The following is an 18572-nucleotide window of genomic DNA, read 5'->3' as shown; positions in this document are numbered from 1 at the left end:
GATTTTAGGCATGATCCTTCCGAAAATCTTATTTTGAAAATTCACTTCTGTCTATTCTATTAATATATATTTGTATTTTATTTGTGCAAAATAACGATTATATTCATTAGTTGTTGATCGAAAAATATAATTGCATAATTGTTATCATTGCTAATGAAAAACAAAATAACGTCGTTACTAACTTACCGAACGTCATAAAAAAAATATACCGTAATGGCAATGACGTTACAAATAACGCATTACTTTTCAGTTTCGATTTTAACATGTCACATCGAATAATATTGTGAAGTAATGTCTTGTTTATTTAAAAAAATAAATATAGGATTCAACAGGATATGAAGTTCGCTTCAATATGCGGATTCACGAAGCTATTTGTAGAAACGGGAAACGATACCTTGGAGGATGTACAAGAGGAGGATACTCGCCCCGACTACTATATTTCCAGTTTAGGTCAACTATTTACTGCTTTCAAGGAAACTCAAAAACAGCATACCACCAATCACGAGATTTGATTTATTAATTTTTCATTAGAAAAAGGAAAATAAATTCACTTTTAACACAATTTTCGAAGGTGATTGTCTATTTTATTTATTAATTATCAAAACACTAATAATCAAAACAAAATTATTAAGAGATCATCTGTCATGGTGATTACCGATAACCGGAGTTATAATATTGCTGCATGTCATATTGAATAAAGAATAAAGTTTATATTATTTAATTTAAGGTATAACATTTATACTTTTGCATGACATTAATGAATTAAAAAAAGGAAAGTTTACTGCTTTTACAACATAAAACATCTCTCTAAACCTCATTTTTAGTTTAGTTTTTTAGTCATTTTACTTTATATCTCTTTAAATTGTGATATAAAAGCCATAAACAATAGCATTAAACAACGGATTCGTATTAGTGATAAAAAATACGTCGAAAATGATATGCAAAATAAGGTTAAAATTTGTCAGATAGTATAATTAGCAAAAATAATCAATGGAGAAATCATTATGACAAAGTGAGCGTGTTGAACTTGCAATCAATATAGCAATATATTTTAAGAATCCTTCTCAGTTTAGAAAGTTGAAAAAATCGATATTTTTTCATAAATTGATAGTTTTAGTTATGCAGAATAACGTTTTAAATAATTTTTTCAATATATTGTTGTGTCCGTGCTATAAGGTGTGTGGCAGTGTCCCTTGTCCGCGAGCCTCAGGCATCTGATATAGATTTCGATAGTTGAAGAATGATTGTCTGGACGACGAAAAATCGATGGAAAAACAACAACAGCGGAGAGTCGCACACGAGCCATCGTCGAAGGCTGACGTGTGGCGATTGTATTCTCGAGTTCTATTTTGAGCGTCAGAAGGTTGTAAATATCTCTGTAAATATTAGAAGTAAAGCGTAGCTTTTATAAAAGTGTTGTGTTGTTAGCTTATTTCACGAACTCGGTATGCGCGAGACAGTCGCGTGTAACAATATAAAATATTTTCAAAGTTATTCAAGTTAGGCCCGTGCAAGTCATAACGCGTTCAGGTCAAAAAGGGATGCAGCCGCCTGTTAGTCGGGTTCCACATCTATATGCACTCATACAGTTGACTCATTGTATTCGGAGAAAATCCCTCATTTCAAACTAGTGTTAGTTGTCCCTTATAATCATTAAATAATGAAGGTCCTATATATTAGTAGGGTCAGTTTATTTCTGAGCATTGTTATGAAGAGATATATACTCAGTGGTTCGTTTCGAAAATATGAATAGGAAACACAGTTCTAACGACTGGCAACGTCCGTTACATATGCGGAAACGAAAGGTTCATGGTAATAAATATACTATCGAAGCAGAAACTAGTTTTGCTAGTACGTCAGCGGAAAAAATTATAGATAGTTTAAATGAAGAGTTTGTAATTAACAAAATGCACGGGTAACGCTTAATAAATTTTATAAAACTAATCTATAAAATCAACCTATGAAGATTTAAGGGGTTATATATATAGTCAGGAGACCAAAAAAGTGAGATTTTTGATGATTTTTTCTAAAAAAATTAAAAAGTTTTCATTTTTTACAAATATATACATTTGAAAAAGTAACATTTTAAGAATGTCCAAAAATTTTTTGGAATCGAAATTTTAATTCATAAGCATGTAGTAGCCAGTCTCTGCAGGTGCCCTTTTAAAAAATGTAATGTGCGGTGAGCAACGTAACTGAAAGCCTAATCATCTGAAATGAAAAAATCAAACAGATTTCATTAGTATATAATAATAGCTAGTAATTAATCGTTCGGTTTTGCAAAAAATTCATTTATAACAAAATGGCGATTTTTTTACATTAATGTTTTATTTTTTATTAAAAAAATTGCCTATTTTCTGATTGTAAAATAGAAAATATTTATCGGAAAAATGAATCCAACGACTAATCACGAGATGTTTATATTTAAAATAAGTACATAAAATTTCAGAGTGATCGGTGCTGTAGTTTTCAAGATATCTTGCTCACCGACTTTGAAAATGTCATTTTGAGAAAAACGCGTTCAAAGTTTCTAGTTTAGTTCAACTATTTTTAACAGCAAAATTTTGCAATTTATCTGTAGGCGGCAATTCCGGAATTGAAGTATCTTCCATCAGTGGCAGCATTGCTCCACGAAGACCTCTGTTGACAGCGAGCAATTTTTCCTTCGCGCGTCGTTTCTTGCGCTTGTACTCAGCCACATCAATGCGCATTTGGTCTTGATATTCACAATATGTGGCATAATTGTGACCAATATTGATTTCTAATGCATGCATTATTAAGGAATAAAGTCACTCTAGGATTTTTGGAAAATCGATTTTTTTGCTTAAAAAATGCTTTAGGGCCTTAAAATAAGAAATAATAGGTTTTATAGCAAGAAAAAATCCCAAAAAGATCGTTTTCGTAAGTTGCGCCAAGGCACCCCGTTGTGCGCTTTAAGCACTTTTGACTCGGTTCGTTCGAATCAGAACTTTTTATAATCACTTTATCTGATAAGGATTAGTTACCTACAAATTCCAGGATAGTCTAAGATTCATAGAGTAGCTTATAGATGGCACAAGTAGTATAAATACAGTAAAGTTTATTGTACAAATAGTACAGCCATTGACAGGACGCCGTTCGCATGCCGCTTTGCTTTATGTACTTTTTCTGTTAAAAATATTGGCTTTTACTTTATTATTAGTTATTACACATTAGTAATAATTAATAAAAATGAGTGACAAATCGCATTGTCGTGATCGCAAGGGATCAAAGAAGAGTAGGATTTTCAAAGAGACCGAAATATAGGCGTCCGTTGAACATATTTGAAATGGAGTCGCCGCAGCCCGAGAGCGTCAATACTAGCGTCTACTAAAAAGCTGAAGCTGTCTGAAGATGCTCGTAACGTTGAAGTAAATGAAATGTTTAGCTATCGTTTAATAAATTTTGTGGCCATGTTTTCTACAATTTCAGAAGTTGTGTGCAAAAAATTCAAGTCAAACGTGACATTTACCGAAAGTGACAAACGCGGACTAGGATTCAAAATCGTTATTTCTTGTGCAAATTGTGATAAAATTGAAATTTCCAATAGTCCATTTGTTGATCATGCATATGAAATTAATCGAAAAATTATTCTTGCCATGCGATTATTGGGCATTGGTTTAAATGGAATACAAAAGTTTTGCGCATTTATGGATCTTCCGCGGTCGATTTTTCACTCATTTTATGATAAATTTATTCGCACTATTTTTAGTGCAATGGAGATTGTTTGTAAAGTTACCATGCAAAAAGCAGCACAAGAAGAGAAAGTGAAATGTACTGAAAATGGACAGATAAATGGATTAATAGTATCAGGCGATGGTACTTGGAGAAAACGCGGATTTTCATCTTTGTTTGGATTGGTGACGCTTATTGGATGGTTTACTGGAAAATAGATATCCTGGTAAAATCCAAGTACTGCAAGGCTTGCGAGCATTCAGAGAAAGAAGCTGCCACTGAAGAGTATGCTGAGTGGTCTGAAATATATAAAAACTAATTCCAAGCAAATCACGAGGGGTCAGCAGGAAAGATAGAAGTCGATGCGGTTATTGAAATATTTAAGCGCTCTGAAAGTTTACATCAAGTGCAGTATGGCAGTTACATAGGAGACGGCGACTCAAAAACTTTCAAAGGAATCCTAGATGTTGAGTCCTATGAGAATTTAACTGTACAGAAAAAAAGAATGCGTCGATCACGTGCAGAAGAGAATGGAAACTCGGTTTCGAAACCTGAAAAAAAAAGTAAAAAGTCTCAGCGGAAAAGGGAAGTTGACAGGTAAATTCATTGATGAGCTGTCCATTACTATGGTTTAGCCATTTGAAGAAATCATGATTCTGTCGAAAAAATGAGGAATGATATATGTACGATGCTTTATCATAAGTTGTTGACAGACGAAAAGCTGCAGCACGATAAATGCCTGCCCGAGAATCCGTGGTGTTCATGGCAGAAGGCAAAAGTGACCAATACCTTGGCTGATTTTAAATACAAGCCAGCTCTTCCAATTGAAGTTTTTAATGCCATCAAGCTGATTTATGAAGAACTGAGCAGTGATGATCTCCTTAACCGATGCATAGGCGGCTATATTAAAAATAGTAATGAGAATTTTAATGCCACTATTTGGTCAATGGCTCCAAAAACACTCTCAAGTGGGAAAACTGTGCTTGATATTGCAACAAATCTTTCCGTGTGCAACGATAGTTTATCGAGTATTATGCATGTTATGCAGATATTAGGCATAATCATCGGGCCTAATTGCTTTAACTTCTGCGTGGAGACCGACGAACGCCGCATTAAGTTTTCAGAGCGATCGCTGACTGATGCGGCAAAAAAGGCTCGGCTCTCTTTAAAATCAGACAGGAAGAAAGAGAAAGAGGAGAATATTAATTTGGAAAGTCAAATATATGGTGCTGGCATTGGAGATTAAAAGTAAATTGAAAATTTCGATTGTTAAATGTTAATTAAAACGTTAAATGCGTTTTTCTCGAAACCACGTTTTTTCAATCGGCCGGAAACATAACACTAGTAAATCTGCACCGATTCACTTAAAATTTTAACGTTAGCTTCTTAAGTGCATTCTCCATAGAACCTCGTACGGATTTTGCGATTAGTTATACATTTTTTTAGTTACAAACAATTTTTATGTGATTTTTTGTTTAAAATTGAAACTTTTTGTTCAAATGTGTATCATTTTTTAAAAAAACGGTATTTTTAAATTCCCGCATGAGGTTCTATAGCTCCTTATACATATTTTTTAAAAACCTTTGGATTTTTGTCCTAGGTTGAAAACTGTGGAAAAAACCTTTCCAGTCGCGGAACGCTTTGTGCGAAAGCTGTTTTGCGGTCCTGGGCTCTGACGCCGCCATTTTGAATTAAAAAAATAAAAAAAAATTTTTTTGTATTCTTTAAACTATACATGATAAGGTTTTCTAACTAGATTTTCTACTGCTCTTATTATATTCCTTAAAAAAATTCTCAAAATTAGCGTTTATTTTGAAGAGCTGGCTTTACCCTTTAAATACACAGTCTGTCTCAGATACGATGAGACTGGTTCCATCAAAGTTCTTAGCGCAGCGACATCTATGAGTGAATGATGGTAGGTGAATGTTCTACCCTTCATCTACTTAACCTCAAAATTTGAGCGAAATCGATTGATATTTCACTGTGGTTTGACATTTTATTTAAAGTCACTTTGTATACGTTGGTCGAAAAACCAACATGGAACAAAGAGCGAATATTAAATTCTGTTTTAAATTGAGTAAAAGTGGTGCAGAAACGTACGAAACGCTAAAAAATGTGTACGGGGATGAATGCATGTCCCGTGCACAGGTTTTCCGTTGGTTTCGCCGATTCCGTGACGGTCGTGAGGACCTTGCAGACGATGACCGAGCACCGCCGCCAAAAACCACTCAGTAATGAAGAAAACATCGAGGAAGTCAAAGAAATTCTTTGAAGCGACCGCTGTGTGTCTGCGAGACTCATTGAAGAGGAAACTGGGATATCGAAAAGCACAGTCTATCGAATTTTGATCGAAGATTTGGGCAGACGGAAGGTCTGTCTGCGCGCTTCGTGCCACACACTCTGACAGACGACCAAAAAGATTGGAGAGTTCAGCATTGCAAAGACATGTTAAAAATGTCCCGAAGGAATGCGGCAAGCATGTCAGCCATTGTAACTGGTGATGAAACGTGGTATTTTCAATACGAGCCAAAAACAAAACGTTAGAGTGCGGCATGGAAGTCACCAGAAGAGCCAAAAGAGAAAAAATTACGCTTTCAGAAGAGCAAAATCAAAACAATGCTGACCGTTTTGTTCGATTCAAAGGGAATTGTTCACAGTGAATTCGTCCCAGAAGGTCAGACGGTGAACGCAGAATATTATCTGGGAGTTCTACAACGATTGTGGGCCAGAATTCGACGAGTTCGACCGGAATATCGACAGTCAGGCAGTTGGTTTTTGTTGCATGATAATGCACCATCGCACAAAGCCATCATGGTACGTGAATTCTTGACCAAAAAAGGCATCATTATTATCGATCATCCACCGTATTTACCTGATTTGGCTCCGTGCGACTTCTGGCTATTTCCCAAACTGAAATTGGCGATGAAAGGAAATCGTTTCGATACTATCCCGGTCATGCAAAAGACTTCGACCGCCATACTAAAGGCCATTCCAGCCGATGAGTATAAAAAATGTTTCGAAAAATTTGTTGAACGTTTCCAGCGCTGTATTGACTCAGAAGGAGACTATTTTAGTATAACCAAAAGAATAAACAAGAATAAAAAATCAAAATAATAAGCGCTTTGTATTTTTTTCAGACCAGTCTCATTGGATCTGGGACAGACTGTGTATGCGACAACACCTTTATTAAAAGTGCATGCAGCAATATTGATTACAAACAATTACAGTCTATTTTTTCGCTAGCTCAACAACTTTCGAACTGAATTTTAACGGTTTTTCCTTTTTTTACGTTAGCAAAAAGGAACATCGAACAATAAAGACCCGAAACCAGTGCTTTCAGAAGCACAGAAGAATGCTCGTGAATGCTCTACTGTCCGCGTCAGGTAGCAGAATTCGAGCGCTCGAACGTTCGATCCCGTTTTACACAACTTCGCTATTTTTGCAGATATCGACATGAAATATTCAGGATATATTTTCGAAATTGAAGCTTTAAGATAATGTAAAAAAGAATCGATTTTTTAACCCTGCTAAGTGTATATAATCCCTTAAGCAATCCAGACTTATTAAAAAGATGTGTTGGGGGTCATACTCAGAACAATAATGAAAGTTATAATGCCGTTATATGATAAATATCTCCAAAACCCATAAACACTGGAGCGGAAATTATAAAATTACAGCGTATTTGGCAGCTTATTTTTTCAATCATGGTAATACAACAATTTTACATATGCTCCACTTAATGAGAATAAAAATAAGACACATAGACAAAAACTATGTTAAAAAGAAGGACAATACGCATTTGAAGACGGCGCAAATGACTTCTGCTTCTAAAGAAGCGAGAACTATTCGAAGAATAGAAAAAAATGAATTAATGCAATATCCAAAAGATGAGGAAGAATGTTTATATGGCCCAGGAATCGCTGAAGGTAAATATTGAATTAATAATGAAAAATTTTTCATCAAAATTTAAACGCGTTTTTCTCGAAATGCTGTTTTTCAACACTATGATATGGATAACTCTGGAATTATTTATCCGAATGACTTGAAATTTGTTACACACTTTTCAATTTATTGTCCCTACTGCATGAACTATCATGGTGCATGTATTTTTAATATTTTCATTTTTTTTATGAAAAACCGAAAATTTTGTGAAGAAATGATTTTATTTCTTTTATATAACGTCATTTTGTTAATAATGATTTTTTTAAATTTCTGTACTTCATGCAATAAAAGATACCTTACGGATTAAACGAACATCGGTATTATGTTGCAGCTCAATTTGACGAGAAGATTTCTACACTATTACCGTAGAGCCATGCGGATATCATCAGCTTCTGTTAGCTTGAGCATATCATTGTCGATACGTATTATATTTAAATGCTATATGTATTAATTTTATATTTAAACTATGTTTAATAAATAAAGAAACTCTCAAACACTTTTATCTTATTCTTCATTGAGCAAAAAATTATTTAAAAACCTTTTTTTATTGCACTCTAGATAAAAAAGGCTTTTAAATTCTTGTTAGGAAATCCTCTTAACAATATCAAAAAATTTTCGGTGTATGTTCCAAGATATATAATACTAAACAAATGGTAATAAGAACAATGCCATAATCAAACAATGGTTGAACAATCATTATGATATTCTGATATGATGATATGAACTTTTATCAACAGAATAATTCAAAGCGATAACGATTATCTCACACAATTAGAAATTGAACTATGGAACTATGGAACAAGTATCATACTACTTCTTTTTCTTCTCTTTTACAATTACCAAAAGAAAAGAAACCCGAAGAAAATCTAAAACTTTCAATAAAGATTTCTACCATTAGCTATTGGTGTAGCTATTGGTGTAACTATTGGTGTCGCTTTTTCTAAGTAAAGAAGCTGTTTCGTGTATTTGCACGATAAAGGCTGCGTTCCGATATTCACTGTCAGTACTGAAAATATATAGTTTATGTAACGTATACTATAGATTTTCAGTGCTGAAACGCAGTCGCAGTAGATGCGCGCGCATAGCTTTAGTGCGCACGCATCTACTGCGTCATGAGCAGTGGCGTATACCTAATTACTACTCTAAGCCGCTTTGTGCGATAAAATACAATAGAATGCGGTAGAGCGGATGATTTCCGTGCCACACACATATAAGCTGCGTTCGGAAACGTTACTTGGATGCACCCACTGCGACAAAGACATAAAAATGAGGTAAAGAAAGAGGAGGAGTACCCTCTAGGGTAACGTTTCCGAACGCAGCCATATACATGTGCGCTATTGGAATTTCAGGCAAGTCAGTAGAATGTCAGTAGAAAAAAAACAGACGTATTACTTTCCGTCTCTTATTCTCGTTTGAGTAGATTATAATATCATGGCAATATAATATTTAACTCTGACAATAAATAGATAAGGCGTGTGCGTTATATTTTTCCATTTACAGCCGATAAAGATTGAAATCCCGCAATGTATATATATATATACATATATCAACTTTCTTTCTTAAAAATCACTATATTTTACAATTTAATTAATTGCCTTTAACAAATTAATTTTTTTAACAAAAATATTAACAATCATGCAATATTTGTTACACGTACAATATGAAATAACCAGAAATCGACTTGATGTTTTTAATTATTTATTATAAAATTTGAACATTGTTGTATAATGTTGTGGATTCATGTAAAACATTAAAAACAAATAGATCGCATATTATAAACATTTTACAAAGGAATAATTTGTTTTATAAAAACATTTAATATTACGGAAAGGACAGAATTGTATTCGCCATACAAATTCAATTATTGACACAGTATTTATTACGTTTTCTGTTATTTAAGAATATAATACAATTTATATATTACAAATTCATACTCATCAAAGTTGATATGTAAACATGAAATCTTTTACGATGTCAATCAGTTATGTTTTCCTTTAAATATTTATAATATGAAATGTTTTTTAAAATAAATTATTCTTTTTATAGAATGTTCATGTGGTGTAATTTATGCGTTCTTAATATTTTTACATTAATTTTCACTCACAATATTATATGCCTTAGTCCATTTATTATTACAATTGAATATTCTATTGTTAACGACGTCGATTCGTTCGAGTGAGGATAAAAGAAAGACAGCAGATGCTATTCCCGTTTACAGATATTCCGAAATTCCGAGCTCACACGTACACGGTACGCATTTGTGTGCGGCACAAAGGAAGCCATCCCTGCAGTCCTGCTAGCGAAGTCAGTTACTTAGCGTCACTAGTTCGTGCATTTTCACGTGAGACACATCAATGTGCTTTTATATTTGAAAGATTAAATGAAGGTTAGTATATGTGTACTTACATATATTTTCATTCTTTTTTATTTAATTCTCTAATCCAATTCTTTCTATATTTTTATTTATTTTTTCATATTCCACGTGTCTCTTATTTTCTACCAATTTCTTATAATAAAATGATATAACATGGGAAAGAATAGTAGAGAATAGTATATGAAATGAAAATAGAATGGTATGTAAAGTGGAGAAGAAAATTTAAATATTTTTTTTTAATTCGCTCTTATATTATATTATATTATATTATATATTATATATAATATTTACCTCATTGTAAATTTTTTTCTATATTTTCTTAATTCCTTAAGTCCTGTCTTAGTTTTCTCATATTTGTTCTTTTTATTTGAATCTTTATTATTTACTTTTGTCTTTTTTCATTCTAAATCATTCTTTCTAATATTCTACTCATTCGCAAAAAAATGTGCCATTAAATTTTAGCACCGTTTTGTAACATCTTTCATTAACAATAACAGCCAAAAATCATCGTAATGAGATGAAACAAAGCTCAAATTAATGCTTGGAGATTTCTTGTCGACAATCAAGAATCTAAAAGTAAATTATAAAAAATGTTTTACAAAATGGCGGATGTTGAAGATAGACCTCGATTAATAGGAAAAATATTTGTTTTTAATTGTTGCATTGCTCAGAGGAATCGGTTCTCTGGTACAAAAATGCATGAGATTTTAAGCTTATTTATTTCCTAACAAATCCATATTTTAGTCATTTTTCTACGACTTGTTTGAAAGTTATGCCGTTTTGAAGAAAATATTACAAAATGGACAATCTTTTCTTGTAAAGTCTACGGTTCAGAATTACCGTAGACAAGATTTTTGCGGGTGAGTGTATATTATATTTCTTATTATTTATCTTTTTATTATTCTTTTTTACCTTTTTTATTTATTACCTATTTCTAATGTGTTTATTATTATATATTTATTATTAGATAGTAGTAAAGAATGAGAAAGAGAGAGAGAGAGAGAGAGAGAGAGAGAGAGAGAGAGAGAGAGAGAGAGAGAGAGAAAGAGAAAGAGAGAGAATAAGTTGTGAAAAACGGAAATATGAGAGAATATAATAGAGAATGATAGGTTGATAGAAAGTGGAAGAATAAGCCCTGATTTTATTACTTATACAAGTAATAAAATTACTTATTATCATTAGCCAATTTATTACCGCCAGTAATAAAGAGTGAGGCCAAAAATCGCCTGTTTCGCCACCTTTGAAATCCGACTTGAATTTGGTGTTAAACGATAGTTATATATAAAACATTGATCCTCTTCTGAAAGTTTCAGATTAAGCCCACTCTTTATCTTCAAGATATGAGGGATCAAAGTTTGCATTGTGCATCAACGGTCTTGAGCCATAGTATGTTTAGGCATGGACATAGGCGGGATAAAACTTTGGACTGTTCATTGATTATTTTTTTGTTGCTTTTTTATAACACTTGCAATCTTCGGCCTGTATGGAACATTATTAACATGTGATTTCCTCTGTTGAATGAGGATTTTTGCAATAAATTGTTTGAACAATTCAGTTATGGACAAATTATTTTGACAATATTTTTTCGGCAATAATTATCATTTTCGGTTACATCGTATATCCCGTAGTCATTTTTATGCAAACCACTCTGGGCTACCTATGGGAATTAATGAATTAAGAGAGTATGACCCATACACGCGCGCGCGCGCGCACATACACACACGCACACGCACACGCACTCGACACACACACATACATACATACACACGTATGTACGTATATATGTAAGATCTTATTCTTCATGACATATATCATGATCTTATTTTCTGCATATAAATCTTATTGAAGCAGTAGATAAGGCACTTGATGCACAATGCAGACTTTGACTCATCATATCTTGAAGATAAAGAGTGAGTCACTTTGAAACTTTACAAGGATTAATGTCTTGTATAGAACTATCGTTTAGCACTAAATTCGAATTGGATTTCAAGAGTGGCGAAAGCGAAATAAGCGATTTTTGGCCTATTTGTTACATCACTCTTTCTGTAAGGATTCTGTAAGGAACATGAATGAATGAAAGGAAATAATAAAGAATGGCACAGAAAAGAACAAAAGTAGATATAAGTAGATTAAATAAAAAGAGGAAAAATAAAATAAAATGCGAGAGAATTTAAGGAAATAAGAAAATTAAGAATGTGAAATAAGTTTTTCTATTCTCTTCCATTCTTTACTGTTATAAGTTTTCTCCTATATTTTTTCAATTCCTCAAATTCTTATATTTTTCGTTCTGTTCAGATCTCTTCTTTTCATTTTTATATTCCTTTTTATCATACCATTCTTTTTATACTTCCTCCACTCTCTTGTACTTTCACTTATGCTTTTGCATTCCACATTACTTTTTCTTATATTCTCTATTAATCTTTTATAATAGAATCTTTTATAATCTAATAAAAGTATAGCGTCGAAAAAAGGAGGAGAAAAAAAGGACTAGAAAATAATTAGAATGAAATAAAAGTAAAAATAATACTTAAATAGAAAAAGGGTAAGCGAGAAATAGGAAATGCGGAATAATGAATAACGGAACAATGAAAGAGAGAAGAGAAATAGACAAGAACAAATAACACAATTCATAATTAATAGTTAATAATTATCTGTGATTCTATAATTAATAACCGATGATTGAAAAGTAATAAGTAATAATTAATAGTTGGTATAAGGACAATTAATAATTGATATTAGGTGTTTACAAAAATTCGCTTGATATTAAAGTCATTTTATTTATTAATAATAATCAGATGAGATATAATATTTTAATAAAAATATTGGCTATTGTTATTAATAATCTTTCGCCATTTTTCGCACAACAGTTTGATTCCGCGTCGATCAAATGATTCATATTTTAAGGCAATCCATTCGACTCATTCTCACACTTTCTCAGCATATCGGAACTATATATCAAATAGATCGCGTTGCATTGATCTGAATAGTTGAAGGTATTAAGATACATAGGATAGGATATATGGAGTGATACATAGGGCGATATGTCTGGAGAATATGTTGGGTGCAGGAGTTGCCAATCTAATTCGAACAACGTCTCTTTAGTTGTGATAGCAACATGCGGTTTGGTGTTACCGTGAAGCAGGATGATTTTACGCGGATTCTATTTTTTAAGGGCATTTTTATTTCATGGTTTAATTTAAACATCATACTTAATTGTTGACTAAAGCGATATCCTTGGATCAGAACAAAGAAAAGAATTTTTAATTCAAATATTAATTTTTATATACTGATGCGTTAATGAATCTACGGAACATAATAGAATTTTGTTTGCAGTTTTCTTGTCTCTTTTTTGCAAAAATCGATTTTATCTGTCATTCCATCATTCCATGTATAGAAGTATTAAAATAACGTTACAATAAAATAAGTAATTTGCAAAATATTTCATATCTTATACAAAAATATTAGAACATAATATGAAATATCTCATATTCACTTAAGTATTCACTTTTTTATTTCTTTTTACTCCAATTCTTTATGCATAGAATAATCAGAGAGGAATTGATTTCAGTTAAAAAAAGTAATATGATTCCATTTATAAAATTAAATATTATAAAACATTATAAACATTTTGACATTAGGAAAAGGACAAGCAAGTAATATCATTAAATGTTCTCCTTGAAACTCTATAATTTTTATCTGGGGCTATTTTCTAAAATATACATTTTTTCTAAGACATTAATCTCATCCATTTTATCTAATCCACTCTATATATATCTGTATATATGTATATACAATTTAGTTTACGAAATAAATAAAAGGCATAAAAGCGTGCGCTGTATGCTAGTGTAGATAAAATATAGAAATTATTTAATCTGAATGTTTTATTTGAATATTTCTACGATTCTTTTTTTAAATAGCAGTGAATGCTGCTTATTAACGTATAACAATTAGTTTTGTTTCTTTGAATAAAAATTGATAAGAGAAATATAGAAGAATTCTTAACAGAATAGAAAACCGTGCATTATTCCAAAAAAAGAAGAAAAAATACACATACACATTGTTACATATTTGAAAAATTTGGAATGTGCAAAATGTATAAAAAGTTTATTTTTTTGTTTATTTTTGTGCATTACCACCTCTCTTATATATATTTTATAAAAGTTAATTTTCTTGTTATCTTAATGCTTAATATATATATATATATATATATATATTGTAATCAGGAATTACTTGCGTACAGCATTAAAAAAATATATATATACATATATGTATATATATATATATATATATATAACATATATATATTACAGGAAGAAATAATCACATTGCTCATTAATGTTTGCGTTTACTTTACGATATTCGCAGCATATATACATTTACGCAAAACTTTTAAGTAAAAGAAATATTGTAATAATCGCCGTAATAAAATATTTGTGTATGTATGTACGTATGCTGTGAATATCATGAAGCAAACACGAACGATCGTTAGTGAACGGCATGATTATTTATTTTCCTGCGTTGTTATGAGTTTTTCTGATATATATTATTTATGTTTCACGAAGAGATTATACATGACTCTAACGGATTCTAACGGAGCTTGAGAATTAAATTGTAAATATATCCCCACAGGATCTGTGGACGCAATATCAACAATAAGAAGAAGCGGGACATAAGCGACCGTCTAAGACATGCCTTCACTTTTAGTATAATAAGAACATTCGAACGTCTTAAGCAGAAGTCAAGATCAGAGGGAGCTTTGTGTCTAGTAAATTACACCTAAGAGAAAAGAACCATCACTTTCCAAATATCACGTTGCAGCACATCATTGGCAGCTCTGAACGCGAAAGAAATAATATTGGAACAATCAACGGTCTCAGAATAGAAATAATATTAGAATAGAGTCAGCGGTGTTACCATAGACAACATCATGCCTTACACGGTAAGTCATGCCTTTTATTATCTTTTCAGGTTATTTATATACATCCGAAAGCGAAGAAATACTCGTTCAAATAACTTTATGTAAATTTACTTATTACCAATCGATAAATTAATTAAATCCAAAACTTAAGAGTTGAAGTAAATTCAAAGAGTAAATTTACATTTTGGTGAAGCTTAACTCCAATTTCGAGTTCAGACTCGTTTCGTGATTTAAAGCTTCACAAGTCAACGAATTGTGTTCTAATTAATATTAGACAATAATCATATTGTAAAAATTAATGAAAGATAAACGATATTTTACGACAATATTACGAAGAGTCGATTTTGCGATCGATATGTTTCGTTGTTTCAGGCTATAACGGTTATGGCAGCGGGTTGCGTGGCCGCGGGAGTGGTAACTTTAATAACGTTGCCAAAAATATTTAAACGACTAAAGAAATTTCAATCACCATCATTAAAAATGATTGAACTGGCAAAAGAAGAATGGGTTAAAATTGGTACTGTTAAGGAATTATTCGTATATCCGATTATGTGTGGCAAGGAAATTGAAATTAGAGAGTGCGAATTTCAAGAAAATGGACTTAAAACAATAATAGATATGAATGAAGGTTCACTTCGTGACAAGTAAGTCTTCAATATATAGAGTGTCTCAAACCTCTAAACTTTAATTGTGTTGAGAAGAATTTGAACAATTGTTTATTTTTCCTCGGCGAAAACAATGAGCATTAATAATTTCCGATATACAAGTTATTGAGAAAGCGAGGATTTTCGTAAATTAGACTTTCAGGACTAAATGAACAATAAAAGTATCTTCTTCGATTAAATTCATATGAACTTTCAAACGACTTACTTTGTTATAAGGATATGTTAGGTTGAAGATTAGAAAGTGATCATAAACAATGATCTTTTTCTAATCTCAACAATTCCGAAGAAAAAGCGCCCCTAGATTGTTTCGAGAACCTATAGATAAAACGAAAATTGCAAGATATATATATATATATATATATAGAACAATCTGTATATGTGTATACATATGCGTATATACTGGAAAACAAAATGGTTCCGACATTGGTAATTTGTGTAGTTGTGAATTTGAGAATCACTGTCCAATCAAACTGCGCAAACCAAAAGATCGCTCTCTCTTTCTCTTGTGCAAGTTCCTGAGCAGTGATTCGCAAATTTCACAACTAAACTTGTTACTAACGTTTGTAAAAGAAAAGGAACTGTTGAAACCGTTTTGCTTTTCAGTGTACATGCACATATGCGTACGTATGTATATGTATGTACACAATATGTTACGTATCGTTATATTGATTTTATTGATATATTGATATAGCACTGATAGGAAACTAAACGATAACATAGCTCCACAAAAAAAGGTAGACAGTGCCATACAACTTTTATCTAAAATATTTTTTTGTATCTTTTATAGTTTTCGAAATATACTTTCTGAAAACCAGGTATACCGATATACCTTGTAAGGGTGATTTTAACCCCTAAATATGAAATTGGGCACGTATAAAAAAATATGTATTTCTTATTTTTAGCTACTCCACAACATATAATATATATTAGATACAAAAAGAAGATACAGAAAAATGTTTCTGATAAAGGTTATATGGTTTTTGACACTCCTTACAACTATGTAGTTAGATTTCTTAAAAATATTATATGTTTTTATATTCCCTTCCCACCAGCTTTATTTTTGCAAATTGAAAATTTTTGTAATAACAAGAATTGTAGCATTTTTTAAGCTGAATTCAACTATATATTGATACAACTTAATTTTGTTAAGTGAAGTTATGATCAGTTTTTTGAGGTTAGGGACGATAAAGCTAGCAATTGTCCAATTCTGACCTCAGATTCGGATTCAGCGGATCAAAATATATAAGAATATACTTGTCCGGTTTTAAGCAACGATCACTTTCTTTGTGTGTGTGGGGGGGACTGTGTAATTAGATAAATTCTTATAAACAAAGCTGCTATTGCTGCTGCTATAATTTACTAACTACTGTTGCTGTATAATTTACTAAAAATTCTGCTATATAATTTAATAAAAATGTTAAATTTTTATATTGTTTTTCAGAATGTTCGTAATATACGATGAGGAAACCCACTGTGTTCAAACTTGCAGAAATTTCACGGCAATGCTTAGATTGCGAGTGACAGCCATCGATAAATACTTAATACGCTTTAAAGAAGATAATGATTATTTTACTGTGGACTTGCGGTCTAGTAATCTGAAAAGCCACAATGTTGTAGAGTGTAAAGTGTGGAACAATCCGAGCGAAACATTATACTATCTAGAGTGCATTGATTGCGGTTCCGAAGCCGCTTCATGGATATCCGGGTATATATATTTAATAATTTTATGCATATACGTGTATGCATTTTGTTCATGATAACTTTGTTTGTGAATCATATTAGATAATAAAATAATTTACAGTGCTTTAACGGGTAAGAGTACTGGTCTACGTTTGGGATATTACAAGAATAAAACGTTGAAAATATTGACTCTTTGGGATAGCTTCGGTGGATTACGCGAAATAAAAGATAGTCTAAAGAGGCCTATTGAAAGTGAATTGGTAATAAAATGTTTTTAATTATACAAATAATTATATATTAATTAATTAAGTATCATTAATTAAGAGTGTCAATCGACTACTTATGTTTCCTCAGTCTTAAGTTTCTAAGCCTATGGAATCAGTATGATGTATGAGTGCGAGAAATTTTAAAAGGCTTAAATAGAAATTATTATATAGCAAATGTGGATCGAATTTAATATCTTTCAAAACACCACATTGACATTGAAACGAATATTTTAATAAAACAACTTAACACATCTCTTTTTTTAGGAGGAAAATAAACAATTACCGGTTTACACGATGGTAGCGCAACAATCATTAGAAGAAGTAAATAAATCATTGTTAAACCAAAGGACGTCTCCCGAACTCGGCGCTAATTTTGTCATCTTGACTCAGAAACCTTTCTCAGAGTGCCAATATGATTATTTAAAAATCGGCGAAAATGTAATGGTGGCTAATATAAAACCATGGAAAAGGTAATTACACAAAAAATCAATTTATTGAAATCCGTCAGTACAGAATATCTTTAATATTTTGATATCTCGAGCTTTTTCGGCTGTCGCTTACAATCAAATTTCTTAAATGAAATCATAATATTACATTATAATATTCACATGTATCTTTTCTTTTAATATATTTGTATATCTTTTTTTGCATACAGGCCTCGGATTAATCCGATGATGATCCCGAACGACTTGAAAATTAAGTTGCTGTCAGTTCATTGCAAAGTGATCAACCCAGGAAAAGTGAAGGTTAATGATGACGTGTATATACGTGCTTCTTTAGACGAGTGAAAAACGAAGAGAATATTTTATATTTTATTTATATGTTGTTTGATGGAATTGATTATCGGCTAAAGGAAACGATCGAGTGAAATCGAATTTCCTCTAAGGTTTCATAATTTTATGTTTGAGTGGAGTATTAGGTACCTAATGATACTAGATTTACCGGACGATAAACTATTAGACATGTTTCGTGTGCGATTGATTGTGTTGGAAACGATGAACTTGCATACCAACGTACATATATACAACTTAGGT

At 31.8% G+C, this 18572-nt stretch overlaps 2 protein-coding genes across 3 annotated transcripts in view; both read left to right on the top strand.

Moving 5' to 3' along the window:
- LOC105180516 (phosphoglycolate phosphatase 2) overlaps nucleotides 1-1336 on the top strand; it is a 33887-nt gene extending 32551 nt beyond the window's left edge. The window contains exons 6-7 of one of the 2 annotated variants that reach the window (XR_003113879.1): nucleotides 323-571; nucleotides 1177-1336. Coding sequence is in view for 1 of the 2 variants with exons in the window: in XM_025305040.1 (XP_025160825.1) it covers nucleotides 323-512 (190 nt within the window). In the remaining variant the exon portion in view is untranslated. Of the gene's footprint in view, nucleotides 1-322; nucleotides 584-1176 lie in introns of those variants that run through there. The other variant, XM_025305040.1, reaches the window with a different exon arrangement.
- Nucleotides 1337-9847: 8511 nt separating this feature from the next.
- LOC105184621 (mitochondrial amidoxime reducing component 2) lies at nucleotides 9848-18504 on the top strand. Its single transcript, XM_011143513.2, has 7 exons — nucleotides 9848-10021; nucleotides 14639-14948; nucleotides 15300-15571; nucleotides 17034-17297; nucleotides 17394-17532; nucleotides 17803-18008; nucleotides 18194-18504. The coding sequence occupies exons 2-7, from the start codon at nucleotides 14937-14939 to the stop codon at nucleotides 18324-18326; spliced, it is 1026 nt and encodes a 341-aa protein (XP_011141815.1). The 5' UTR covers nucleotides 9848-10021; nucleotides 14639-14936; the 3' UTR covers nucleotides 18327-18504.
- Nucleotides 18505-18572: the final 68 nt, after the last annotated feature.

Source organism: Harpegnathos saltator, unplaced genomic scaffold, assembly GCF_003227715.2.
Source record: "Harpegnathos saltator strain DR-91 unplaced genomic scaffold, Hsal_v8.6 scaffold67, whole genome shotgun sequence".
Lineage (NCBI taxonomy): Eukaryota > Metazoa > Arthropoda > Insecta > Hymenoptera > Formicidae > Harpegnathos > Harpegnathos saltator.
Note: the sequence above shows the minus strand (reverse complement) of the source record. Positions and strands in the feature narration are given on the sequence as shown.